The sequence below is a fragment of the Sesamum indicum genome, linkage group LG10, assembly GCF_000512975.1.
Source record: "Sesamum indicum cultivar Zhongzhi No. 13 linkage group LG10, S_indicum_v1.0, whole genome shotgun sequence".
Lineage (NCBI taxonomy): Eukaryota > Viridiplantae > Streptophyta > Magnoliopsida > Lamiales > Pedaliaceae > Sesamum > Sesamum indicum.
The window spans coordinates 1,386,589-1,414,353 of record NC_026154.1 but is presented as its reverse complement, the minus strand read 5'-3'; the positions used below and the strand labels follow the sequence as shown (position 1 = coordinate 1,414,353).

Genomic DNA, 27,765 nt, shown 5'->3' with positions numbered 1-27,765 from the left:
TTTGGGGGGGGGGGGGGGGGGCGGCTGTTTTTTCTGGTGGAATTATGTGAAAATGCAAATAAACTTAGAGTTTTTCACAGATCTTGTTGATCTGTTTCAGTTTTACAGTCACTGGATCAGGATGCTAGAAAGGAGCTGACACCACTAAAATTGAGAGCAAAGGCTGCCAAATTTGCAAAATCAACTGTCAAGAATCAGATGGCAGCTTTTAAGGTTGTACTTTAGTTTTATTAGATCAGCCCATGAGGAAAAGCATTCTGGTTCAGTTTTGTGCTTCTTAGCTGGAAATCGTATTACTCCCTATAGAATTGATTCAATTGAAGTACTCTATACTCCCCATGTGTCTGAATTTATATGTTGTTCCCACCACTTGATAAGGGATATTTCATGTTCAATTTGGTGTTAAACTTATCTATTTCCCTCTTGAATCCCCTTTATACATCTTGTTAGGTATACTTGTATGTGCAACTATGGTTCCTAAGTTAGGATTTTCCATCTAGGATTAACTGTATTTTTGAATTGTTGGCCAATTTTGGGCAAAAAGGTTCAAGAAATGTGATTGGTTCGTCTATCTATTGATAGATATATCTATTTACATGTAAAGTTAGCTTTGATATACTTTGTGGGGGCAGATGAAGTAACATTTATACCTGTCGAGATAACAAATGTTTATTGTAATGTTTACAGCGATATGGCGTATGGGGAGACTGGGATCACCCATATCTCACTCTTGATCCTGAGTATGAAGCTGCTCAGGTAAATTGTATCACTGTTTAACATGTCTCATATGGATTTTGGCAAATGAGGATACTGTTTCCATGTTATGTTTTTAGTATATAATTTAAGCCTCAGTTACCATTTGTGGTTGCTCGCTGTACAAATTTAGTTCATAATCTTATATTTTTCAGAATGATCTTATCATCTTCACTACTTGGTCCACATGAACTATACTAGATTGAAGTGTTCGGCCAGATGGCCTTGCAAGGGTATATCTATAGAGGCAGGAAGCCAGTTCATTGGAGCCCCTCGTCTCGAACTGCTCTTGCAGAGGCTGAGTTGGAGGTAATGACTCTTGTAACTTTCAACTTGCCTTCCTAAAAATTAATTGTTTTGTTACCCCTCCCACCAAATTCAAAATTAGTAAAGTCGGGAATGAGTGAAACTATAAGCTTTCAAGCTGATCTAACAAATGATCTTTTTTTTTCTTATTGGTTCTAAATCTATTTGCAGTATCCTGAGGGGCATGTTTCAAAGAGCATGTACGCTGTTTTTAGATTAGTCAGTGCCCCTACATCATGTAAACTGTTAAATGATTTCATTCCCAATCTGGGTTTGGCTATTTGGACTACAACCCCATGGACTATTCCTGCTAATGCTGGTAAGCTTTTCACGTTTCCCCTGTAAACTCTGGAATCGCTTTTCCTTCTTAGTTTTAGATGCATAATTTTTCAAGGAGCTTGAAATTCTGAAATTTTGATGTTTCTGCAACTGTTAATTGCTTATAGAAGGGTAAAATAATTGATAAGATAGATAGCATACTGTGTCATTTGCTGAGCTTTGTTGCAAGAATTTTATGCATCCGTGTTGCAATTGCTTTGTTGTTCTTAGTAAGTATGTCAAGAATAAGACAGAAGAAATAGCTATCCTACTCAATAATCTCGATTGCTCTTCATGACATTGAAAAATAATCTTTGTGTTTGCGTTGGAAGTGGAGTTATATCTAGAAGTATTTCTTGCCCCTTTATCGTTTTTCTCCGTCTTCAAATATATGTGCGTCTTTAGGTCAAGATGCTACCCTCCGAAGGAGCTAGAAATGGTGATCAGAGAATATATTCACCATATATTGGTGTGTTCTGTTGGTCTTTCAATTTTTTTGGGTGTATGTTACGGGTCGTGATTCGCACATGTATGTCTTAGCTTCTCTGCCATGAGCACGTTTTTTTTGTATGTACGCCTACATAGAACTAATTATGCACAATGACATTCTATTGTCTCAGGTGTTGCTGTCAATTCAAAGCTTCAATATGCTGTTGTTGAAGTTGATTCCAGTTCTATAGACTTAACTGCACCATCGGTCAATAAAGAGAAAAGGGTTGGCAATGCCTTGAAGGATCATAACAAGCTCTACTTAGTTGTCGCATTGGACCTTGTGCCAACTTTAGAAGCAAAATGGGGTGTGAAGCTTATCGTGAAGACAGCACTTACTGGCGCAGAACTTGAAAACTGCAGGTTATTTTGAGTATATGCATTGCAATTATAACTATCTTTTAACTGGATTTTGTGGACGATATAAAGTAATAATGCTTTGGTGGAAGGCCATCAGTGGTGGCAGACTGGGCCTATGCATGCTGATAATTATGTATATTATTTTATGGAACATTTAAATAAATGGATGAGGTTTGTGCTTAGTGATTGTAATCTGGCACATTTCCCTATTTCTGTTGTTTAGTAGTTGTTTATAGTTGATTCAGATAACCATAATAACACAAAAGCAGGTTGGAAGCTTAAGTATACACTATTCACTGATGTCTTGTAAGCGATAGTGAAGACCCTTCTTATGATCCATTGCAATATCTTTTCCCACTTATTTTAAATGAACATTAAGTCCAGTACATTGAGCTGAACCCCAACCACCCACCAACACACCTCCCACCACGCCCAACACACACACACAGATAAAAGATAAACATAAAGAGAATAAGAAAAAGATCTGCTGGCTTTGTTGGCTGCTATGATCTGGAATTTGTAGTCATTCAATTTTGGTCTTCAACTGCCACTTCAGGTATGTTCATCCCATAGAGAGTAGAGAATGCCCAGTCGTTGTTGGTGGGGATTATATCACGACAGAATCAGGAACTGGACTAGTGCATACTGCTCCTGGGCATGGTCAAGAAGATTATGTAACTGGCCTTAAATATGGTTTGCCCGTCCTTTCCCCGGTGGATGATGAAGGAAAGTTTACTGAAGAAGCTGGGCAATTCAGCGGTCTTGACGTGCTTGGAGATGGCAATGTTGCTGTTATTGAGTGCTTGGACAAGAACTCATCAATGATCATGGTTGAGCCATACAGTAAGTTAAATTCTAGTCTTTTTCCTCAATATGGTTATTCTTTTCTTCTCCTGTAATATCACAAGGTACAACACTATGGATGTGTGGTCTACAACTCTTAACACTTAACAAATGCAGAACACAAGTATCCATATGATTGGCGAACAAAGAAACCTACAATTTTCAGGGCAACTGAACAATGGTTTGCTTCAGTAGAAGGATTCCGTAGTGCTGCAATGGATTCAATTAACCAAGTATTCTGGATACCCCCCCAGGTATTTAACCAGCCATCTTTTTAATTCCTCATGGAGGAAAGGAATATTCACAACTGATCCTGCATTACTCTGCTTCAGTTTTAAACAAATTTGTGATATGAACAGGCAGAAAATCGAATTTCTTCTATGACTTCAAGTCGTTCTGATTGGTGTATCTCCCGGCAAAGAACTTGGGGTGTGCCAATCCCGGTTTTTTATCACGTGGAGTCGAAGGAGCCATTGATGAATGAAGAAACTATTGGTCATATTAAGTGTAAGGGCCATCTACTTCTTACAGTTTCATCATATGCCTATTTCATTTAGGTTATTACACGTAACGTGACTTGTAGGTCATAATCTTTCATTTCGACTTTTAAAATTGCTATATATGTAAAGCTTCACTCCCCTCCCTCTTCAGAGCCTTGAATGTACTTGTATAAATATGTATCCAAGCATTGTATTTATTGGATTTTTTTTTCTTTATTTTAAAAGACTTGTCAAACCATGGCATGTTCAGATATTTTGATCTCACATTTGTTTTGGCAGCTATCGTTTCCCAGAAAGGAAGTGATGCATGGTGGTACATGAAGGTAGAGGAACTGCTTCCAGAAAAGTATCGCAAAGAAGCATCAAGCTATGTAAAAGGAACTGATACGATGGATGTATGGTTTGACTCAGGTAGACAAAATTTATTGTTTTTCTGGAACATATTTTACTGGTAAAAGGGCATTACATTAGTAACTCAACCTTTTCTTGAGGGCGCATAATTATCTACCAGTTTTGCTGATAAATTATGTTTCAGCTGTCATATATCGAGCTATTTTTGGAAAAACTGTTATGCATCTGTTTATAGATAAATGAATGATACACACACACACACCCCTATTTGCAGAACCATTTGTGCAGGGGCCCAGAACGAAGGTTTCTTATTTTGGAGGGTTGATGCAATCTTGTTTAGCTTTCTTGCTACTGCAAAATTGAACAGCTGTAATCTTAATTCCTTTGGGTTATTTTAGGTTCTTCATGGGCTGCAGTATTGACGAAGAGAAAGGGTCTTAGTTATCCTGCAGATTTGTATCTCGAAGGTACAGACCAGCATCGTGGCTGGTTTCAGAGTTCATTATTGACAAGTATTGCTACTAATGGTAAGAAATGAAGCAATCATCTTTGACCATTATATTTCGTAAAAAGTTATTTCATTCATGATTTCCGTCCCTTTTCCCCAAGGTCCCCTTATAAAGCATCGAGTATGAAAAAACCAAAAAAGGAAAAATCTTGTTTTTTTTTTCGTACTCAAAGGTCAATAAAATGCTAGCTTCTGCCCGCAAAAGGGTAGGTCCATAATAATTTTGAAAGGCATGGGCTCTGAAATATGGAACTTCTGCCATGTAGTTATTTGTGCTTAATCAAATCTCTTCAATAACACAAACTGTTCCACTGATTTTATTTATATGTGAGAATTTCATTGCCGTTTTGTTGAAGGCAAGATATCTTCCTTACATTTTATACTAATATTGCAGGAAAGGCTCCATATCGTGGTGTCGTAACACATGGATTCGTACTTGATGAGAAAGGTTTCAAGATGAGCAAATCTCAAGGAAATGTTGTCGACCCAAGAACTGTGATTGAAGGAGGGAAGGACCAAAAGGTAGTGCATTTGACAGGGGTGTACTCCTAGAGGATGATACTACTGCTACGAGATAAAATAATATATTATCTAAAATACTGAATTTGTGTCAATTTTCTTCCACAGGAGTCCTTTGGAGCAGATGTACTTAGGCTCTGGGTTTCCAGTGTAGATTATACTGGGGATGTCACGATCGGGCCTAAAGTCCTCCGTCAAATGTCAGACATATACAGGAAACTAAGAGGAACCTTGCGGTTTCTTTTGGGGAACCTGCACGATTGGAAAGTATGCTTTTTATTGATGTATAATATCAATGGTTCAGATATCTGATAGTAACATGCTTTTTGATCGGCCTTTTGACACTCATAGTAGCCTATTCAAAATAGACCTCTCTGTCATTTCTCATTGAACAGCCACATTGTTGCTCGGTCAACTAGTTGTCGCTTCTGATACAAAAATCTAGTTAGATATTGTCATTTCTCAAAATTTTTGGTTCTCCTGATGCAATTTACTGATATCTGCAGGCTGATTATGCTGTTCCTTACAGTGAGCTTCCAGTGATAGATCAATATGCGTTATTTCAACTTGCAAGTGTTGTGAAAAACATTAAAGAGAGCTATGACAATTATCAGTTCTTCAAGATTTTTCAGGTATGTTCTGCCAATAGGGTCGATATATCCTAAACCCATCAATGCTTTATGGATATTAGATGAGTAATGCTACTTTTTATCATGACAACATACAATATAGTCCAATAATGTTGTCCTCAAAGTTTTCTTTTTCCATTCTTCATTTTTTTGTTTCAGATTATTCAGCGGTTCATTGTAGTTGATCTCTCTAATTTCTACTTGGATGTTGCCAAAGATCGACTTTATGTGGGGTAAGCGCTCATATTTCCTTATGTTTTATTTTAAGATATTGTAAACATTAATAAGAATCTAGCACACATTATACTTGGCTGGCAATCTTGAGATTTTCCCTCATGTTTCCAGGGGAACGACTAGCGCTACAAGGAGGAGTTGTCAAACAGTCCTTGCTGCACATTTACTTTCTATTGTGAGGGTCATTGCTCCAATTTTGCCACACTTGGCAGAGGATGTTTGGCAGAATCTTCCTTTCCCATTCACTGCTGAAGATGGACATAAGGCAAATTTTGTCTTTGAGTCAAGATGGCCTGTGTTAAATGAAAAACATCTCTCATTCCCAGAGGAAGAGGTTAATTTTTGGGTGACGATTCTTGAGGTATTACATGTCACATCGTTTAACTATATATGACATCATATGCAGTTTAGTTGTCTGGTAAGAAATAAAGATTTCAGCATGCTCAATCTGTAGAGAGTAATACTTATATACATATGATGATATAATATTTCCAGAAAGATGTGTCATTTGCGAAGCTTTCAGTCAGGCTTTATTAAAATATGATGTCTTAGTTGTAGATTCGAGTATTATGATAACATTCGACCATGTTCTTTTCCTGTTCATATTTCTCGAGTATTATGATAACATTCGACCATGTTCTTTTCCTGTTCATATTTCACTGGACATCACCTTTCATTCCGGTAATTTAAACTACTGTTACCAGCTGAGAACTGAGGTAAACAAAGTGCTGGAGGTCGCTCGTACTATGAAGCTGATTGGTTCGAGCCTTGAGGCAAAGGTCTATCTTCATGCATCTGATGCTGGCCTTGTTTCCAGATTAGTTGACATGTGTTCATCGGAGAACGATGCTGATACATTGCATCGCATCTTCTTAACATCTCAGGTACTCTGGATTTTCCATTATAATACCTCTATTCACATTTTTTTTTTCGCAGCTGAGGTTTCATTTGTTCTATATTTGGCTTGGTAATGGTAAATAATAAACAAAGATAATATAATATAACACCGGTTATAATTTAGTGCATTAGAGGTCTATGAATTAGTCAAGCCAAATCTTACAGCGATAGGAAACGCTTTGCTGCATTTAGTTACACTTGGTTGATTGAACAATAAATATGCAGGTCGAGATTCTTCCATCTCTGGAAATTGTCAACAAAGATGATATACCATGCACCGGAGAGTATCTTGTTCAGAACAAGAACAAAGTCTGGGTCGGTGTGTCACGTGCTAGTGGCTTGAAATGTGAAAGATGCTGGAATTTTTCACTTCAAGTTGGCAGTTATGACGACCACCCCTTACTTTGTGGCCGTTGCCACGGCGTTGTCAACCAGCCAATTCCAGCAATGGCAGCAGCTAGCTGAGATTTTTCCAAGGTAGATGCAGAAAAAGTTGTTCTTCCAAAACCAGCATTACCATGTGGCCCATGTTATTTGAATTAATGAGACGCTGAATTCAAATGAAATGGGGAGGGAGGAGGCTATGCATTTTTGAGCTTGAGATAGTGCATAAGACAACACCAATTTGCTTCATATGAAGCCTGATTTTTGCATATTGAATTGAATAGATTATGTTTTTATTAATTGAGTTGTAGAATATAAATGTAAAGAAGAGGCTGCGTTTGTTCCTGCAGACTGCAGTTCCCAAGTTATAGTATATCAGGAGTTACAATCCCTCTCTGGGATGAGTCTTTGTCAACAATCCATCCTCACCCGAATATTACATTATTGCAATGCATTTGCAAGGTCTAAATAAGACAATGATCTGCGGCAGTGTAAACTCATTCTAGAACTTGAACCTCATTAGGATTGCTTGGTCCGGATGTCTAATAGGACAACACTTTAAAGTGAAACAAGCGACATTAAGTTGCAATACATTGTGCTTAAGAAAATACCAACCATTCAGAGGGATAAATTGAGTCACTAGGAGTGGATAAGCGTACAAAATTGTGTAAACTCGCCTCTAAAGGTTGTTTGAACCACGGTGGCAAACATACCAATTCAATCCCACAACCACAAGGCTGTACCTCGGCATATAATTTTCAACTTAGCATGCCTAAGTTGCAAATTGTGCATACTCAAAATTTCAATTTGATGAGACTATTATTCGTCAGCTTGGATGAGGACATAAAGGTAAGTAAAGCCATGTAAGACAATAAAATTCTGCAGCAAGCTGACATAATTACAACAGGTAAGTCAGGATTTTGGTATTGCTAGAAATGACCCAGGCATTACAATGGTACAAATATGGCAGGATTCCAGCAGCATAATAATTTCTTTCATCATGTTGTAAGTTGGGCCTAGGATCACACCGCTTGTTGCAATAAATCTGAACCCTCTTCATCCTGGGATTGAATTTGTAAATCCTGTAATCTCATACAAATCTTCAGGATGTTCAAACTAACTCCAAATAAGAAATACAAGATACTGTTGAATCTAGCATTACTGTATTCTTTTCAAAGGTAAAGAGCATAATCAAACATCGCCACATCATTGTTACCTGTGTCTGCAGTAGTTGCTGTGATGGTTGCTCTTGGGACATTGGATATGCTTGAGGTTGAGACATCCGATAATAAGGCTCCTTTAGATCGAGTTTCCCGGATGATGACTGGAGTATTCCTCCTTGTTCAGCACCAGGACCCCACATTTTAGCTAGTCAAATAAATGACTGGTCAGATAATAAAGGAAGGAAACCAAACAAGTACAAGAAAAAGAGTGTGGCACTAACTTGAAAAGAAACATGAAAAACCAACCTGACAGTGTTAGGTAAAGGGTATAACTCTGAGCTTTATGGGCCACCATATGAAGTCGACCAGTTATCTCTTGGCCAGGCATAACATATATAGGTTGGGACAGGACACAGCGTAACTGGTACCAGTGTGTTGTAGGCGCACCTGGTGCAGTAGTAAGCCACCTTTGTACAGTGCTATCAATGATATAATTTTACTCATAGTTAGCCGCACATGGAGATAAAAGCTTGCAGAACAGTGAACATTTGAGTAAGCAAGCGTCAAACTATTACCTCCCATTGAATAGTACATCAAACCAACAGGCCAATCCATGTATTCTGGTGCCAACAGAAGATATAAATCTTAATGGGATGTCAATTTCATACAATTCTTCCTCCTGACAAATGATGTTGTGAAAATTATATTAAATTTATGTGTCTTCAAGTAATTCCAAGCTATATGTCAGACCTCTAACAGTCTTTGTTATCCAATCTCTAGAAAATAACATAATACCAAAATTCACATGCAAATTGGAAAATTCAAGAGCAGTCAAAGAATAATTCTTTCATTATCTTTTCACATAGGAACAAAGACCATTAAAAACTCAACTTCCTGACATAACACTATGAATTTTCCAGTTAAGCAGCAGACATCAGATGGCAACACATGGGCCACCATGCTCAATTGCTTAATTCACATCCAACCCATGCTATGTTGAACGAAGGTTTGGGAGGATAGGCTAGAGTGCGGGCAATTATCACATGAACAACAAATACTGATGATAGTCTTGAATGAAAATTCTGTGGTATTCCTGCAACTTTCTGGTACATTATTCATGGAAATGGCTATTCAGGAATTCAAAATTCTTCCTAAGTAGGCAAATAATCTTCTAGTTAAATTATAGCACTTCATACAAAATTTAGTATGACAATTTTTTTTCTTTTTATTTTATCAAGCTATAAGTAAGAAAAAGATGAGAGAAAATCACAAGCCAGAGAGACTTCCCCATTCCCAATTTTCATCAAGAGTGTCTATACTATCATATATCTGAAGATAAAATGCAGAACATGAACTTTAAAGCTGCAAGTATGCAAAACTTTTAGTAAAGCTAATACTTACCTTAGCGGAAGTGAAGTCTATAACATGAGAGATTGCAGGCGCCACCAATAACCTAGGATCAAAAGCATCCACAACTGGCTGCAATATCCAGAGGAGGCAAAACAGAGTATGAGTCTCACTAAATGGCTGCAGATTACCAACTATCGTATATTGTAATAGGTGAAAGAAAGTTTGATCTTTTATGAGGGTAGGAGAGAAGAGAGTGAAGGAACAGTTCATGCTAAGAAACAAAAAATGCAGAGCAAATTTTATATGATTCTATCCTGTGAAGTAATAGCTTGCTTGTGCATCATCTAGAAATGATACAAAAGACACATGGAAGTATGTAAGAGCCTTGTAACATAGATATAAGTAGATACATAGGGAGGAGCATAAAGAGGTTATTAGAATTCAACCTGTGAAAAGTATCCTTGAAAGGCAGTACCATGTAAAGGTGTCAAGTTAACACCATAATAATTTTGTTGCTGCCAAAACAAAGCCTGGATAGGAAGCAAAAAAATAATTTCAATCCCTAACTAATAGCTAAAATTATAGAAAGGCGGATCTATAGCAGAAATTGGGGGGGGGGAAATTAAGCTTTTGTGATAAAGTCAAACTTCTGTCTATAATTAGAACTCTTCTAGTTATACTCTCTGAACAATCCTTTCCTAGTATCCCTAAGGAGAACATTAGAGACAACAGTGGTGCAAGTAGTTGCTTACCTTATTCGCAATTTCAATATATAAATATTCATCGCTGAATGGCGCCATATGTATTCTACAAGAACAAACAATTATAAGTATCAACCACATGAAACTGCTAGGTACAAATGAAGTAAAGTTTGTGGGAAATAAACCCTGCACCAACCAGGAAGGTACCTCGGAAATTAAACTGACCATTAATCAATAACCAAGCGACATAGAATCAAGTTAACTAGAAGTTGCAGAAGCAAGTGTTTGCTATAGTTAGATGGGTAATCATTCAAAAAGAAGTTAACAGAATGCATTATCAAGGATTGCCAAGATAACCAGTTGCACCACGATGAAGAATAAATAGTCAGACGCATTTCATTTTAATGCTTATTGGAAATTCCAGATGGATAAATAGACGGTAGCAGACATGTGAAGGTGATGCAACACATTCCTAATTCTCAACAAAATGAAATAACACTGTATATGAGAGAAAGAAACACAAGTGGCAAGCAGTATACAGTCTCCAGATAATTATATGATGCTACGGTAAACATGAGGAATCTGCATCCAACTCTCAATCCTTTGCATAACTTAAAAGGACAGAACCATTTGTTTCTTCTTAAGAAACAAAGCCTTGTGAAGAAAGAGAATGATCTTAGGTAACATTTACCTTCCTACAGTTGGAAACATCTTTCCATTTGGAATAAGGAATCTATCTCTTGCAATTATGTATGACTCTAACATCCTCTCATTGACTAGCAAAGTGCCTGCAAGACAAATATGAGAACCAGTAGATACCTTCAGATCTTATTCAGACTACACACTGTCATGAAGAGTGTTTGCTGAACCTTAAAAAGATCATTGCCAATGTGTTTCTTTTTTAAACATTAGCTAACTACATTTCCAATCATCCGAGTATAATCATCACAAGATGACAAAAGAAAGAGAATCAAGTTACCCATTGGTTCAGAGATCAAAATATCTGCTTTCTCAGGTAATTCAATATCTTCAACTTTACCCTTGATTACCTACACAACAAACAGTAAGACACAAAACTTATTAAGAAAAGTGTAAAATAATTAATCTCAGAGAGATATAAACTAATAAAGCTTGCCAAAATGAAACCCACTGTTATTCTTTCGCTTAGTAAAGGATTCCCAGCTATAAGTTTACGAGCATAATCTGCCATTTCTGATGCTTCCACAGCATACACATGTTTTGCACCAGCCTGGAATAAAGCATATCTAAATCAGCAAGTTTTGATCAATGGTGCTAAACTAATCAGTTTGGAGGTGCTTAAACAATCATGTATCCTTCAGAACCTGAGCAGCAAATAATGACAAGATGCCGCTACCAGCACCAACATCAACTACTACACGATCAATAAAATCAACACGGTTCTCAAGGACTGCAGCATAATAAGTTCCTGGAAACAAAATTTAACCATGTCATTGATCCATAAAAAGACTTACAATTCACTACAACTATAAGAATACATGATAAGCTCTTGAATACAATATTTTCGGGACAGACAACCACTAGCAACAAGCTTTCAAAATTTTGGGATGTAATATCAGGAGGAAAAAAAAAAGCACAGAACAGACTGGGAGAGAGTATCAATTTTTAGCCCAGAGATGTAACCTGTCCTCACATAGTCCTGCAACATGTTTTGCTGGTGTAGAAGCTGTCCATAGTAATGGAAGTACATTTTGGCTGAAGATGCCTCTATTTTGTCATCAAACTTGCTTCTAGACGATGATAAAATTCCATTTGGCAAAGATGATCCTGGAGAAAAGAAAAACACACGAGCCTACTTTATCTAATGGTCTCAATAAAACCCATAGGCAACAATATCATGACAGGGGAAGTAGCAGGAATCTTAATTAAGAAATAATGAGGATGCTTCAACTTCTGCCATGATACACCAACAGAATGACCAACCTTGAACAACCACTTCTTTCTTCCATTGCTCAAATGCACAATGGAAGGCCCTACTTTCCTCTTCATTCCTAAACTGTATGGTGATTCCCCTGGAATAGCTTTTCTGATTCACAGGACAAGGTTAAGCTTGTTATTCAATAATAAAAGCCTTACTATATAACAAGAGTAAGAAATGAAAGTCTTCTCCTTGTTCCGAGTACCACTTGATCTTTAATTCCCGTCTAGATAGAAACATTATAGCAAACTCCATAAGCACAACAATATCCTGGTCTGCTGATGCTTCACATAACATAAGTTGGAAGAAAACATGCTCCAGAGGTGGCAGTTGTACTGATCCTCAAAAGTGATGAAATCTAGTGGTGCCTCCTCCATTCATATAGAAATTACAACATAGGAACTTTAGCACGAGTAGGCAATGAATTAATCCCATACCTCTTTATTTATTTCAGAAGCTTCCGATATACATAGTGATTGAAATGGTCCTAGCTTGAAAAGCTGGAAAAAAGACCAGATAAAAATAAAATGGACCATCATGATGTAGGGGGAAAAAGGGAAGAGGGAGCAAGATGAGAACATAAAAAACTGAACTACTTGTAAATTCAATGGGTATAACTGCACCATATTTATTGTGCAATTTTAATATGAAAGGTACCCAATTTTCAAGCAAAATATTATCATTTCCCAATAGAAAACTAAAAAGTTTCTACAGTAAAGTCCACCAACCATTTTATATTAGAACTGCAATATTTTCAAGAACCATGCAAATATTTCCAACTGTACTGTCAACAAAAGATGACTTCCAGTTTTTTTACTACTAATAGGTTTAGATTCTCATTGCTTAGGCCTTTGGATAAAGTCCAGTTTTCCTTTTATTTCCTTTATCTCTCACAGCATTTATTAAGAAGTTACACTTACAACAACAGAAATAAGGAAAAAAGTTTTATCTTTCCAGTTTTCTCTATGCTCTGAAATCTATTAAAATTCGAGTTTTGACTGAGAACCAGTCCCTGTCCAGATAAAACAGAAGAAAAAATTCATCAATAGACTCAATGCTATTCAAATAACAAAGAGAAAACACCGAAAAAATCCTATCGACAAAAAGAAAAATGAAAAGGAACAAACTGACACTCTTCATTTCATTAAGTTTTGTGTATACCAACTCAAAAATCAGTCCAACAAGAAAAGAAAATCTCCGAATACAAAATACATGCTCTAAATTCAAAAAAAGAACAAATGTTTCTGAACCTCGCAGTTGCTGAGATCGAACTGAACCGAATCACTCGAATCGGATTCCGGGCCAAATAATAGCGAGTCGGAGCGAAACCTCGCCACCACCGGCGGCGAAGAACTGCCCGAAATCGACAGCTGCGAAATTGACGCCACCAAAAAATCCTGCTCCCTCAGCTTATTATCCTCCATTAGGCAAGAATAATTTTACACTAGCACTACCAAAAAAAAAAAAAAACAAAGGAAAAAACGATAAATGCAGCGGTATGTAGAAGAAGAGTTAGGGTTTTTAGTGGAGAGCGGGAGAGAGGTTTTAGTGCATATAAATGCTTTTTCGCTGCAATGGTTTTTGTTTGGAGGCGTTGATGGATGATGGGAGTTGGATAGTTTGGTGCTGCTAGTGAGGTAATACGCTGATGCAACTGGTGACGTGTCTTCTTTCCATTGGACATAGGGTTTGGATTCTACAGCCCAGCGAGGGCATAACAGTAGAAACCATGAATGGATGCTCATTTTGCCCACTCGTCAATCTTAAGATTGTCGAAATAACGAGTTTTCATTATAAATGGAATTTATTAATAAAAATTTTAGTTTTTAAATTAAGATATCATTTGACATTGGTTTTATGACCATTATTCCAAATATTAATAAATAATTATTTAATGATTCAGTGGAATCGAGCTTAAGTTGGATAATTTTTCGTTATTATTTATCATTTATATTATTCAAAATTGAAAAATGAAGAATAAAGTAAGTGGTGTCAAAAGTAGAAAATCTGAGGGGGAATTGTCAATTATACCCATGGAAAGAATAAATCTTGGATAGACCATGTTTGGAGCAAAGATAAAGCAAGGGCATGTGCTTCCAGCTTTTGCTTTTTTTTTTTTTTCAATAAAAGGAAATATTAATAAATAATTATTTAATGATTCAGTGGAATCGAGCTTAAGTTGGATAATTTTTCGTTATTATTTATCATTTATATTATTCAAAATTGAAAAATGAAGAATAAAGTAAGTGGTGTCAAAAGTAGAAAATCTGAGGGGGAATTGTCAATTATACCCATGGAAAGAATAAATCTTGGATAGACCATGTTTGGAGCAAAGATAAAGCAAGGGCATGTGCTTCCAGCTTTTGCTTTTTTTTTTTTTTTCATATAAAGTGCCAAAAATGAGATGCTTCATTCAACTTTCTCCTCAGTGGCCAACCCGACCCACTGCTATTAATAATCAACTCCAAAATAGTTATGATGTTTTTGTGGAAAAACTGGGAAATGGAAAAGTGCATGAAGCTGCATTGTGACTTGTTTGGAAGATGAACAGTTTGGTAAGAACAGTAATGGCAACTAAAACAGCTGGAATAGGGATTTTTATTTGAAGGGAAGAGATCATGTGAGAATCCCAGTGAACAGATAACCTTAAACTATGTTGTGGGTTAAGAAAATCTGTCCTTCCAGTTGAGGAATGGGAGACATTCGGCTGTTTGAACAATTACAGAATTGTAATTGTGTTGAGAGACTGCCAAATTCAAGGCAACAGGTGATGCGGCCTCCCATGTCTACTTCACTTGGGCCTTATTTTAGCAAAACACACCACTCTCAAAGGTTTCTGTCTCCAAGAGGTGCTGTTTTTCTCATCAGTTGTCAGTGAACGAACTTGTCCTGATGCAAACAATCAGGTTGCTCCAAATGCAGCATGCACAATATGTAACATGGACTAAAATGTTGAGTAGATTGAAATGTCTAAGACATGATCATGGGATGTCTTTTGGTTTAAAAGCTATTTGTCTCTCCCATAGAAACCTCTGCAGCTTCAATGGTTGTCGGTTTCCAGACGTCATCATGTATAATAACAACTAGACATTGATGCAAGCATGTACTATGTAAAAGATATAGTTCGACGGCTGCCTTTGGTAATTCTTGTGCAATCATCTCAAGACCGGCATCAATGACGACACATATTGAGATTCAAGCAAGCTAATGATGGAGACTAAACAAAACCAATCGAAGCCAACAGATAAAAGAGGGGGTAGTTGTCTCGTTCCATTGCAGCTAAGATGCATTGACGAGTGATGTGAATGAGAAATTATGGTAACTAGCTCAAGCGAGATGCTATAATTGCCAAAACCGACGGAATACAGCAAAAAGAATTCTAAGACCATGTAATAAACAACAAAGGGATACAAAGAGAGAAGTATTACAACTAAAAGTCAAAAAAAACAAAAGAATTGGAATCTGAAAGAGGCTTCCCACCTTTGAATCCAATCCATCCCTTTTATGTGCAATCTAAGGAGATGACACCTTCACAGCTTTAAATGCAGGGTGAAGCAAGCCAAGCTCATCTCTCACTTCAAGAGGATTGCTCGTCTCGTTCCTAGTTCTCCTCACTCTCCTACTCGCTAGGGACTTATGAGTGAAACCGTACATCTGCAGAATCTGATTATCCCCAAAGTTGAATGCACGATCCATCTGCTTCAAGCACCTCTCAACGGGGTAATCCCCAAACTTGCCACAAGGCTTGCAACCCACAAAGTGAGTGACAAGCGGCCACCGATGATCACCAAGACCTGGATGATAGTTCTCGATCATTTCCTCATATCTATCAACTAAAATACCCCAATAGCCATGCAAATAATATGCATTCTCAAGATAAACCTTGTCGCCCCACTTCTCCCTCTGCGTCGCTAGTATATACACCATAGCAGACTGATCATCGGCTTCAAAAACCGGCCTACCCTTGAGCTCCCTCGTCAGAAGCTTTCCTGCCTCGTCCCTGACTTTTCCCTTGGGCCCCATTGGTGCCCACGTATCAAGAATATCCAAAGACCATTGACAATTCCTCAACAAGAAACTCCCAGTGTTCAAACCAATCCAATTCTTCTGATCATACACCATCTCGTTCCATCCGTGCATCACGAAATTATGATCCTTATACCTCTCCCATGGCACCTCAAATGCCATATCCGTGAACATCGCATCACTATCCATCCACCACAAGAACTCCACCTCTGGATGAGAAAGCAAAAGCTTCCGAATCAGCGGCAGCTTCGCCCAAAACCCGGCCATTTCAGCATCAAGTAAAGCCATGTTATAGAAAATCTCAATCCCATGAACCCTGCAATAGTCAATCTTGTTCTTTATCGATTTCAACAAGTAATGATCCCCCACCGGATTCTCACACGGTTTCGGGGAAGACCCGGTGACCAACAAAACCCGAGGCTTGTTCTCAGCAATAAAATTCGGAAAACGCGGATTCCTTTGAAGCCATTCAGCTCTCTGCTGATCCCAATCCGATATCTTCGGGCCGAGGCTATATGGCTGAGATGGATCCCGCTTGAACTCCTCAACTCCATCATCCTCGTCCTTCAAAATCTTAGTTATATCAAATTCAGCATAACTATTACTCCCGCTCTCCGTACTACTACCCGATTTTTGCTCCGTCTTAGCCTCCTCCAAAACGCGGCGGGGCTCGGCCCGCCTGCGGATGTAAGAAAATGTTTCCCGGATCTCATCCAGGTCTTTTTCCGGAGTCCCAAATTTTCCTGCTCCCAGATTTGCACGCAAAACGATTACTGTAAGAACAAGGCATAGGAGAGTAAGCTTACCGTTGCGGAGGAGGCGCTGGAACCGGCGCGCCCGGCGGGGGCTGAAGACCCGATCCAGCATGGCGATTCGAAGTCCGTCGAACTAGAACTAAAACCTTAACTTTGATAGCAACAATACGAAACGGGCAAAACCCAAATCCCCAATTGAGGGTTCTTGATTAACAGAGGTGGGGAGTACGGGTCTGAGATTTTTCAGTCAACTACGGCGTGATATAGGAGGAAAACGGGATCTGGGCGGTGGGAGATGGAGGGCAATTACCGAAAATGGGGATGGATTATTGTGTCGGTGGAGAGTGCGAAGGTAATTAGAAGTGGAAGAAAATGAAGAAGGAGACGAGAAGGCGCCGACGAGGTGAAAAAACTGGTGGATTTCAGTTTCAGTTTCAGACAAGAATTTCTTGGCTTATTCACGTAGTAATGTAATGTTAATGTAATTTCAGCTGGTTTTATTATTACTACGTGTAGTTAGTTATGACGTAACGACGCGTATCAATGCTTGATGATTGTCTGAAGGTGGACCCGACCCGGTTTTGGGGCTGTTGGGTTCTGACGACTTCTATATATATATATATATATATTCCAGACAAAACTTTAAAACGATTTTAAGGTTTTGGGTTTTCACATCAATATTCCAATTTTTTATAAATCTTTATATGCAGGAACCCCTTTATTTATTTATTTTTGAGAAAGTAAAAAATAAAAGTTTTATTTAGTATTTGTTTAATATATCTGATTATATTTTTAACTGTCCAAATAATTATATTGGAAAACAATCTTTTAATATAATTTTTCTCGAATTTTGCAAGTAACTCTAGACTTTTATGGATATTTGATTTGCGAATAATATTGTTCTGTAATTATTCATGGTTGTAAAATATTTTAAATATTATATAAAGAAGTTGTTTGTATTTGTAAATAAAATTAAACTTATTTATATTTATATTAATTAATATTTAATACGGTGTTATGAACTTATTTTGAAAATATGATTGATAGTAAACACCCAACATTTTAGGGGTTTAATTCCATCATTGTTTAATTCCATTAATAGCTATCACTTTATTTAATTAATTATATCAATAAACTTTTAATTCATTGTATGTTCAAAATTTGATAAGATGTTTGTTTTATTTTCCCTATATTTTATTTAATTATATCCATTAATAGCCAAAATATAAAACGCGATAAATTGGATTTGACATATCCAACTCGATTCAGATACGAGGCCCATAATTTAATAACGGGCGCCCGGACCCGGACCAATTTAACATTAGCTACCTCATATTTCAAAATTTCAGCTCACAACTTTCCAAATTCTCACAACATTTTTCTTTCCGAATTCTCTCTCCGGGCCATTTCCAGCACAGATTTCACTTCGAAAGAATGGTAAATTAGTCTTCCTTCATTAAACATTCAGTTATGCGTTTGAATTTTCTGTTTATTTTTGTTTTCCCCGCACGTCGCAGCTTGTGCAATTCCGATTCCTATGGTTATTTTGGATGCGATTATTCGGTACTGTGGATTCATGAATATGTACAAGTGGCCTATTCGTTTGGTTTTTGCTTGTTTTCATATGTGTATGTTATTTGGATTTTTGTTTTGTTTTGTTTTATTTGTTAATCAGAGATTTGGAAATGTGAAATTGGGACTGTATAAAATCCCAATAATTTTATGTACACGGGAGGTTGTAGACAATGCCCAACGTCGTATTTCTGTAGATCTGTTTGTGCTGTAGTTGATGCAGTAATGCAAAATGGTATTCATGTTGTGGAGGAGCTGAGTGCTATGCCCTTTATGAAATGTTGCTAATCTTGCCTTTTGCTACCAATGGGCTGGGTAATGGCTCGAATCTATTGATATCATGTTGTCTGACTATGTAAAACAGTTAAATGTTAGTTGGCTCACCTTTCTCTCCTTTCCTTGGTTAGGAATTCGTGTGAGTAATGGCTAATTATCAAGCAGTGAAACTCTTGGAGTGAGCTTATATGATAACTTGGTTTCTGGTGTATCCACAATATGAAGATGGCTATACTGCTATACCTCCAGGTGTTGATATATATTTTTACTTTGCTTTTAGGATGGGCATGATGCAGAGAACACTAAACAAAGTACTGCTGACATGACTGCATTTGTAAGTTCTAGTCTACGAACCCTTTTATATCATTTGATTAGTTTCTATTTCCTGGAATTGTTAAGTTGTATGGTTTATATTTGCTATTAATGGTTTCTGGTCTGCTTTGTTATGAGTTCGAATCTGTTTCTAGCACCTCTTTTTCAAGTTTATTTTTTCTTGTGCTGGGAAAGGATGGGGGTTCAGTGACATCCATTCTCATGAAGTATTCGTAGCCTGATACTTGTGCTAACATGTGTTGTTTAACTTTTTAGGTGCAAAACCTTCTTCAGCAAATGGTGAGTAATTAATATTATGCTTGGCCTTGATTCATTATATTTGGCTCTTAGCATTCTCACTAAAGTTTTTCCTCTATCCAGCAAAGTAGGTTTCAGACAATGTCGGAATCCATCATTTCAAAAAATATCCTTTTAGTAGTATAAGTACACTTTGTTCTAAGGACATGATGCTATTTTTGCACTAATAAACAATGGATATGCAATGCTGAACAAACACACAACGCCTACATAAGTTAGACATGGCATTCACACAAACACATCATGATGCAATGCTTTCAAAAGCAGACTTGGACAAAGCCCTCAAATTGATGATTCAATGTGCAAATATCTGATTTGTCATTCTCATCTAATCAATGTGTATAAAGCTTGAATTCCTTAATTACATTATACTTGATGAGATGGGGAACCGAATTGACGAGTTGGAGCAGAGCATCAATGATCTTAGAGCTGAGATGGGTCAAGAAGGTTCTGCATCTCCTTCAGCTCCACTGAAGACTAGAGAAGAACCCAAGTCGGCTGAAGATAGTTAATGAAATGAGCATATATATTTTCTCCGTTTGGTGGATGTTCCTTTTGCTTGTTTATGATATTCAGGGTTAGACCTCTCTTTTTTATTCTCTCGACCACGATCCAAATCTTATAGATATATAACCTAGAGGCCACTATATGAACTGCGATTTGTGGTGGATATTCAACCGTCGTCTAATCTGCGATTGGTTTATAGTTACACAGATTTGGTGTGTTTTTTTATGTATTATTGACTTGTCACTCTATGCGCTGGACATGAAAGATTCCAACTTCTGTCGTTTTGATGTATAATTGGCTTGTTGCTCTATTCGCCGGACATGAAAGAATTCAAATTTCTACTGCGCTATTAATTGTAATTTATTCTTAGGTTCTTGTGATCTTCCTAGCAATACAATCAGCTCTGAGGATGGATATTCATCAGATAGTTCTCAGTACATGACCAACTCCGGTACCACTTATCTAGTGCTGGGTCTGATTTTTTTAAGGCGCTGGCTTCGTTTCAATGAATGTCTGTCTGTGTGCCGTGTTTAAGGATCAGGTGTCACTATGCAGAAGTGGTTATACATATACATAACTTGTGAACCTTGGAAAATCTGACGACATATGCAGCGTTTGAATATCAGCAGCCTAGCTCCAAAGAGTTGTATTGATTGTGGTGACTGTGAAGTATCGCGGACATGATGGTAACTTAGGTTGTCTTATGTTTGGGTTGTGATAGTTACGTGTCTGGTTACACATTGATGAAGATATGGTTTGTTGTTATGTTACAAACATTAGGACCCTCCAATGTGTTGGAAGTACTCCTATGGCTAAAACCCTTGCAAGTTTTAGGCTTAAAGCATATCTTTCTGGGACAAGATTATTGGGTATATCTGTATTTTTCATGTATATCAAGTTTGACCAATTAAATTAATCAATAAAAAGTCTAATACACTTACATGCAATTGGTTGTCTTTTTTAAGCATATGATAAGTATATTATACTCGTTATATAATTAATTCATATTTCAAAATTGCAAGTTCAAAATCTCAAGCGGAAACTAGGGCACAATCTACTCCAGTCATTTTAGTAACGGTATTAGGGCACAATCTACTCCAGTCTTAATCACATAATTGAGCTTTTCTTAGTTCCCAGATTAGAACTTTAAGAAGGTCAAAATTTTCGTCCTTTTTCGATGAATTTGAGACTCTGGGCTTACTCAAGATGGATGGACTTAAAATATTAAGGCCTAATCATTGTTAACGTACTTTGGGCTGATTAGGGCCCAATTCACAATTTGGCCCATTCCGCGGGCTTTACATTCATATAAATTGCAGGATCCCCTATTTAGGGTTTTACACGTCTGTCTGCTGTCTGCTTACTGCTCACTGCTCATCTTTCACCCGCTGAAATTGTAATCAGGTAATTGAGTTCTCTATCAATATTATCGAGTGGAGAGATTCTGGTTTGTTGATAGTTCCATACTTTCTTGTTTCTTCATCGGTGATTTAAATGCTTCAGTGAACATGCAACTGGAATACGTTTTATTTTCCAAATTGTATCCTGCGTTAGTTCGCGTTACTGTTTTGGATACTTTTTTATTTTGTTTGGCGCAATGGTTTTCAAGAAGGTGAAAATCTGGAAAGGAATGGAATAATCCATCTGTAGTTTGGGTTGAGTTCAGGTCATTGATTGCAATTTTAGGACTCTGGGCCTTGAATATGTGTTTCCGCTATCTTAGCTGTGTAATTAATGCGCTGATTGGAAGAATTTGTTTCGTTAAATGCTCTCTCTCTTTCTCGTTTGTTTTTCTTACATGGGGCATTTTTTTGCTGCAATTTTAGGTGGTTGTATTGTTCATTCAGTGGTTGAAGACACCTGCCAAGATGCAGAACGAAGAAGGACAAAACATGGATCTCTACATTCCCCGAAAATGGTATACACACACTTGTCCTTATTTTCAAGTAGTATATGTTTTAAGAATCTAGTTGTGGCAATTATGGATGTTTTTACTCTGGATGACGATTGTGTTAAATTGCAAATAGGGGTGATGTATTGGGACTTGAACACTCTAATCTATGACTTTCTGAATCTATTTGCTGGATGCCTCTTACTTTTGTGCTGATGCAATTTTTGAGTTTCAATAGCAGCAATTGTTCTGATATTTGACTAATATTTGGAATTGTAATTGTAGCTCGGCTACAAATAGGTTGATTACTTCCAAGGACCATGCGTCAGTACAGATTAACATTGGCCATGTGGATGAGAGAGGCATTTATACTGGTGCATTCTCTACTTTTGCTCTTTGTGGCTTCATTCGTGCTCAGGTATTTTATTTATTATTGGCAGTTCAGTGTCATGTTGTTCTTTTTTTTAATTTGCATTTGCCAGTTGTTCAATTTTGATCAATGGCACTTTCATTGGTTTACATAAAGTATTAAGCTATCTTAAGTTGTTTTCTGTTATTGGTTTTGTTGATGCTGTTTGGTCTGCTTGTTTATTTTGTGATGGAGAATTGTGTTGATATTGCAAACTGCATTTGAACTTTTTCCTTTTCCCATTAGCTTGGCAGGATGGAAAAATTACTGTATTCAATAAAGGAGGGCCTTAGGAGGTTATATAGAGATGACTAGTTTAAGCAAATCACAAGAGGTGGAATAGTTTACCCTCACTTAAATCTCAGTAGAGCTCCTTAGTATCTGTTTGCGGCTGATAAGACGGTCTGGCCAAGGCCTCTTAGGATTCCATGTCAAAGCCTTTGTGTTTGATTTGGGGCTAACCTTCTTTTTCCCCAAGGGCTTCCGATTACTTACGGAAATTAGCTTTGAGGTATTATGAGATTACAACAACCTGCGCCTGCTCTTAAATTTTCCTTTTTCAGAAATTGTTGGTGATGAACCTGGTGATAAGTCCAGTCTCCAGTTGTATTATCTTTATATGCAAAACTATATCTGAAATTCTGTTTCTGTCATTAATCATCTCTGCCATTCCCTCTGCATTTGCCGCATTCGTGAACTGAATAATCCTTTCTATCTATGCAGGGTGATGCTGACAGTGCCTTGGATCGCCTCTGGCAGAAGAAGAAAGTTGAAGTCCGGCAACAGTAGAATGCTTTTTATCTTGCTTGGGGACGATGATTTGTCCCAAATTCAGAAAAGCTAATTTGTGGATTAGCACATTTGAGATTTTGCTTATCAATTGCATCAATGTAGAGACGACCTTCCATCAATTGTAGACACTTTGGAGTTTTCCGAAATTCATCCTCCCATCATTTCCGGGTTTTTCATATGGTTGCATTAGGTATTCTGCATTTTACAATAAGGACGTGCTGCAAACACTAACATTGGAGAAAACCTTTCTTAATTCATGCATTCCCTGAAATGACTCTATCAATGCATGCATGCTTTATTTACTATTGACTCTGTACCCGGTACGAAACACTCAATCTATTTTTATCTGTCCTCCTAACTCCTTTTTAATAAGGGAATATAATTTTCTTTTTTTTAATTTTGATCTTGCAAAGCAGCCTGTTAAAATCAAAAGGGTGAACTCTTTTTATTGAAACAATAATTAAAGTGAAAATATATTTATTTATATGCATTTTTGTTGAAAATATATTAATTAGATATCACAGTTCAATATAAATATAATTTTATTAATTAATTAGAATATATTCTTATCCCATAATTTATGTAAAATTGAAAAAATATATTTTTGGGTGAAAATACAAACATAAATATTTCTTACATTGTCTTAGCCAATGTAAGAAATATTTTTCAAACAGCAAACCCCGATCTCACTATCTAAATATAAATAATGTCAATAAACAATGTGGTACTAAGTACCTAGTTTCATGGTGGAATAAAGATTTCAACTGTAGCTCCAAAATAACCGATACATAAATACCCAAAAAGAAAAAAAAAATAAAATTTGAGTGTGGGCTTATAGCAAGGTGGCTGGAATTAAAAATATTCAGGCCCAATTAGTGCTAACTCTCTTTGGGTTGATACGCACCCAATTCAGATATGGGCCCAAATTACGCTCATATAAATTGCACGACTCGGGATTAGGGTTTTAGTCTGCTCGTCTTCACCCTGAAACTGTAATACCCATAAGTGAGTTCTCTCTGAATGTTATTTGATGGAGATTTATTCATTTGGTTGTAGTTTCTTACTATCCTGTTTTTTTGTTTTTTGTATTTTAGAGGACTATCCTGTTTGTTCATCTAGTTCCGGGATTGGTCCTGTTTATGTTTCAAAATTGTATCTTGCGTTAGATGGTAGTTTAGTTTTGGATATTTTGTTTTGTTTGTGGCATTAGTTTTCAAAATGGTGAAAATCTGGGTACAAAATGGATAATCCATCTGTACTTTAGGTTTAATTCAGGTAACAGTGAGAAGAAAGAAATTTGAAAAATTTTGGACTCTGGGCCTTGACTATCTTAGCTGTGTTATTGGAAGAATTTGTTCATGTCAAAAGCTCTCTCCTTTTCATTTGCCTTTCTATAAATTAGTTCCCTTTGCTGCAATTTAGGTGGTTGTATTATTCACTCAGTGGTTGAAGAAACCTGTCAAGATGCAGAACGAAGAGGGACAAAACATGGATCTCTACATTCCCCGAAAATGGTATATATACACACCTTATTTTCAAGTAGTATATGTTTTAAGGATTTAATTGTGGCAATTATGGATGCTTTTACGCTGATGTTAAATTGCAAATTGGCGTGGTGTATTGGGACTTGAAACACCTAAATCCATGACATTCTGAATCTATTTGCCGGATGCCTCTTTCTTTGGTGCTCCTGATGCGATTTTTGAATTTCAGTATAAGCAATTATTCTGATATTTGACTAATATTTGGAAACTGTAATTGTAGTTCGGCTACAAATAGGTTGATTACTTCCAAGGACCATGCATCAGTACAAATCAACATAGGACATTTGGATGAGAGGGGCATTTACACTGGTGCATCCTCTACTTTTGCTCTTTGTGGCTTCATTCGTGCTCAGGTACTTATTTTACTTATAGGCTGATGAGGGTTATTTATATTTTATGTGAATGCTTTATTTATAGACTTATTCTGACAGAATGGGACTTTCATTGGTTTATGTAAACTGTAAAACTATCTGTAGACGTTTTCGTTTTATTGGATCCTGTTCAGTCTGTTAATTTTATCTTGTGGAGAACTGTTGCATTGCAAATTACATTTGTTTTTTCTCCTTATTGTTAACTTGGCGGGTGAGATTACTGGAGTCTTCAATGAACAAGAGTTTTAGGAGGTTTATATGGAGATGTGATTAATTTACACAGTTTAGTAAGTTTCCGTAGAATTGCTTAACATCTGTTTGCCGATAAAACTGGCTGCTGAAGGTCCCAGAGGTTACCATGTCAAAACAGAGTCTGTTCTCGTTGATCTGGGGCCGATCTACCTTCTCCAAAATGCTCCCATTTGCGTATGCAGTGAACTCTTGAATGTGATGAGATTTCAGTTATTTCTGACTTGCTACTTCTATATTCTCCTTTCTCTACAGTTGTCAGTGATGAATCTGGGTCCTATGTAGCTATTTGTCCTTCTTCCATCAGCACTGGAATGGGAAATACCAAGTACTTTCCTGAACTGATGTTTGTTTCTGTCTGTCCAGGGTGATGCTGACAGTGCCTTGGATCGCCTTTGGCAGAAGAAGAAAGTGGAAATCAAGCAACAGTAGAATGTTTTTTTATTTTGTTTGAAGCTTTGATTTGTCTCGATTTGAAGAATGCCAAATCATGGATTATTCAGATTTCTTATTAGCAGCATCAATGTGGACACAATCTACCATCATTATATACTCTTTGAAGTTTGCTGAATCCATGCAATTATATTCAGCTGAGTGATTTTGTGGTTGCACTAGTGTCCTTAATTGTAGATGCCAAATGATTACTGGCCTTGAAGTATTTTTGTTTCATCTCATCTTCCTTATCAGAATCACACAGAGACACGTCATATTATATGTGTATGTATAGTGCTGGATTATCCACAATATTGCGAGTACCTATGGTTATGTATAGAGCTGGATGATCCACAATATTGCGAATACCTATGGTTATGGCATTAGCATTATGCACTGGTAAAAGTTTCTATTTCTCTTTTGACTGAAGCGAATGAGAGGAGCTGTTTTTTTTTCACATGTGTGCAATTCATTTTCCTTGTGAGTGATAGGAAAATACTTGGAGCGTGCGGGGTTGCCTTGGCATTTTGAGGTTGATGTACATCTCATCTGAATCAAAGCAAGAACATGTCTTATGCTAGGACCACATGAATGGATATGGATATTTTCACAGATCGCAAAATCAAATTACCCACAAGAAGTCTTATTCACTGGTGCAGTTATGACCCACCTTGACTGAAAATGAATGGTCATTAAGGGACATCAACTTCCTTCGGGCTTAAATTTTCTTATCTTACAAGTGCAATCCCCCTATTCTGGTCCAGTTCAAGATTTGCTAGAACATGGTCCACATGATAATAGCATCAATATATATGCCTGGTAGAAATCAAATTCGGGGCTTCAGTTTCTTGAATGTCCTAATCTTTGGTCCCTACTGTTTCTAGTATTTTTCAGTACTTCAAAAGATGGGTTGAGGATAAAAGCAGTCACTGGGGAAAGAGACCCTTGAAGCAAGTTGACCCAATTGATGGTAGAAATCAACATTACCTATTCTTGAAATGCATACAAGAATTTGAAAAATCATCACACCCCATTTGCCGTTTGGAGAAACAAAAGTGATTCTTTTTACACACCCAGATGTTTATACACAGACAAACCAAAGAAAGTATGAACTATGATTTTAGCCGTTAATGTAGTGAAGCGAGAAAGATTTGTCGCCTTGTTATATAGGTGCAAAATACAAGATAATATTATAATGCATCCAGCTGTGCCTAAGTCACAGTATATGCTAATGATTGTTTGGCTGTTAGTCCTTACGTAGAGCCAAATAAGAAATGAAAGCCCACTTACAAAACTGTGGCTTGTGAACTTTAAATTATATGTTTATCAATGTTTTGTTGAACATAATACGAAAAAGACAAGAATTCTATGAAGAAGAGTACCTCAAGAAACAAATTTGATGACGAGAAAAGAATTGAAAGGCAAGTGAAAAGAAGAAAATTGGGAGACAACTTTGGAGAGAAAAAAGAGTGGAGAATGTTTCGCATCTGGGAAAGGGAAGAAAGTTTTTAATTCAGTCCAGAGAAGAAATAGAAGAAGAAAGAAAAGATCTTTGTAAAGAAAAAGGGGAAAAGGGCAGTCAGCACTTTTCCTTGTGCCCATAAAACTTTTAACCAATTCTTAACAAAGTTACCGGTATTGGTGAATCTCACGACATTTTGACCCCCCTTCAGCCAGAAACGTCACCCATCAAATTCCTCTATATTTAGCAAACTCCCTCCTCACCATCCACCTCTCTCTCCCTCTCTCTGTCTCTCTCTCCTCTCTTCTTGTTTATTATAACATAGGAATAGGATTTACCTTTGTTCTTTTATGGCACTTTTACCTCAGTGCGTGTGGTGCTACTCGGAGTTTGCATACACTTGTTCTATAACTGCTTCCCTTTCCATTTTCAAGGTCTTGTGTTAGCCGCAAGTGTGGATTTGTGCTTGAGGTTGCATTTGGAAAGTTGAAGTAGTTCTTGGTTAAAATCAAGAAGGTTAGTCGGGTTCTCGTTGAATTTTGATTTCTTGTCATGTTTGTATTCTTTTTTTTTTTTTTTTTTTTTTT

General features: G+C 37.1%; 7 protein-coding genes across 7 annotated transcripts in view; 5 read left to right on the top strand and 2 right to left on the bottom strand.

Annotated features, from left to right (window-relative positions):
* The window catches only part of LOC105171517 (isoleucine--tRNA ligase, chloroplastic/mitochondrial), a 10,368-nt gene extending 2,859 nt beyond the window's left edge, over positions 1–7,509 (top strand). Inside the window, exons 6-22 of the mRNA XM_011092662.2 lie at positions 101–213; positions 688–756; positions 955–1,062; positions 1,231–1,378; positions 1,998–2,229; positions 2,783–3,069; positions 3,187–3,323; positions 3,429–3,576; positions 3,849–3,980; positions 4,319–4,447; positions 4,823–4,950; positions 5,056–5,214; positions 5,454–5,579; positions 5,736–5,809; positions 5,922–6,171; positions 6,515–6,694; positions 6,933–7,509. Coding sequence (XP_011090964.1) covers positions 101–213; positions 688–756; positions 955–1,062; positions 1,231–1,378; positions 1,998–2,229; positions 2,783–3,069; positions 3,187–3,323; positions 3,429–3,576; positions 3,849–3,980; positions 4,319–4,447; positions 4,823–4,950; positions 5,056–5,214; positions 5,454–5,579; positions 5,736–5,809; positions 5,922–6,171; positions 6,515–6,694; positions 6,933–7,172 — 2,660 coding nt within the window. The 3' untranslated portion in view covers positions 7,173–7,509. The remainder of the gene's footprint in view (positions 1–100; positions 214–687; positions 757–954; positions 1,063–1,230; positions 1,379–1,997; positions 2,230–2,782; positions 3,070–3,186; positions 3,324–3,428; positions 3,577–3,848; positions 3,981–4,318; positions 4,448–4,822; positions 4,951–5,055; positions 5,215–5,453; positions 5,580–5,735; positions 5,810–5,921; positions 6,172–6,514; positions 6,695–6,932) is intronic.
* Positions 7,738–13,989, bottom strand: LOC105171518 (probable histone-arginine methyltransferase 1.3). Its single transcript, XM_011092663.2, has 15 exons — positions 13,513–13,989; positions 12,700–12,762; positions 12,268–12,370; positions 11,968–12,111; positions 11,649–11,752; positions 11,456–11,554; positions 11,285–11,354; positions 10,997–11,093; positions 10,357–10,411; positions 10,051–10,134; positions 9,656–9,733; positions 8,830–8,933; positions 8,561–8,733; positions 8,308–8,459; positions 7,738–8,173 (listed from the first exon to the last, which is right to left on the bottom strand). Exons 1-15 carry the CDS (start codon positions 13,684–13,686, stop codon positions 8,114–8,116), a joined length of 1,560 nt encoding a protein of 519 aa, XP_011090965.1. The 5' UTR covers positions 13,687–13,989; the 3' UTR covers positions 7,738–8,113.
* On the bottom strand, positions 15,582–17,578 carry LOC105171516 (xyloglucan 6-xylosyltransferase 2). Its single transcript, XM_011092661.2, has one exon. The coding sequence runs from the start codon at positions 17,153–17,155 to the stop codon at positions 15,776–15,778; it is 1,380 nt and encodes a 459-aa protein (XP_011090963.1). The 5' UTR covers positions 17,156–17,578; the 3' UTR covers positions 15,582–15,775.
* Positions 18,330–20,387, top strand: LOC105171515 (heat shock factor-binding protein 1). The gene is made up of 5 exons (XM_011092660.2): positions 18,330–18,480; positions 19,172–19,225; positions 19,480–19,503; positions 19,585–19,627; positions 19,894–20,387. Exons 1-5 carry the CDS (start codon positions 18,478–18,480, stop codon positions 20,031–20,033), a joined length of 264 nt encoding a protein of 87 aa, XP_011090962.1. The 5' UTR covers positions 18,330–18,477; the 3' UTR covers positions 20,034–20,387.
* LOC105171513 (40S ribosomal protein S21) lies at positions 21,339–23,296 on the top strand. Its single transcript, XM_011092657.2, has 4 exons — positions 21,339–21,432; positions 21,855–21,946; positions 22,205–22,337; positions 23,052–23,296. The coding sequence occupies exons 2-4, from the start codon at positions 21,897–21,899 to the stop codon at positions 23,115–23,117; spliced, it is 249 nt and encodes an 82-aa protein (XP_011090959.1). The 5' UTR covers positions 21,339–21,432; positions 21,855–21,896; the 3' UTR covers positions 23,118–23,296.
* Positions 23,997–25,942, top strand: LOC105171514 (40S ribosomal protein S21-like). The gene is made up of 4 exons (XM_011092659.2): positions 23,997–24,125; positions 24,543–24,634; positions 24,885–25,017; positions 25,651–25,942. The coding sequence occupies exons 2-4, from the start codon at positions 24,585–24,587 to the stop codon at positions 25,714–25,716; spliced, it is 249 nt and encodes an 82-aa protein (XP_011090961.1). The 5' UTR covers positions 23,997–24,125; positions 24,543–24,584; the 3' UTR covers positions 25,717–25,942.
* LOC105171512 (probable protein phosphatase 2C 40) overlaps positions 27,090–27,765 on the top strand; it is a 4,384-nt gene continuing 3,708 nt past the window's right edge. The window contains exon 1 of the mRNA XM_011092656.2: positions 27,090–27,694. The gene's annotated coding sequence lies outside the window, so the exon portion shown is untranslated. The remainder of the gene's footprint in view (positions 27,695–27,765) is intronic.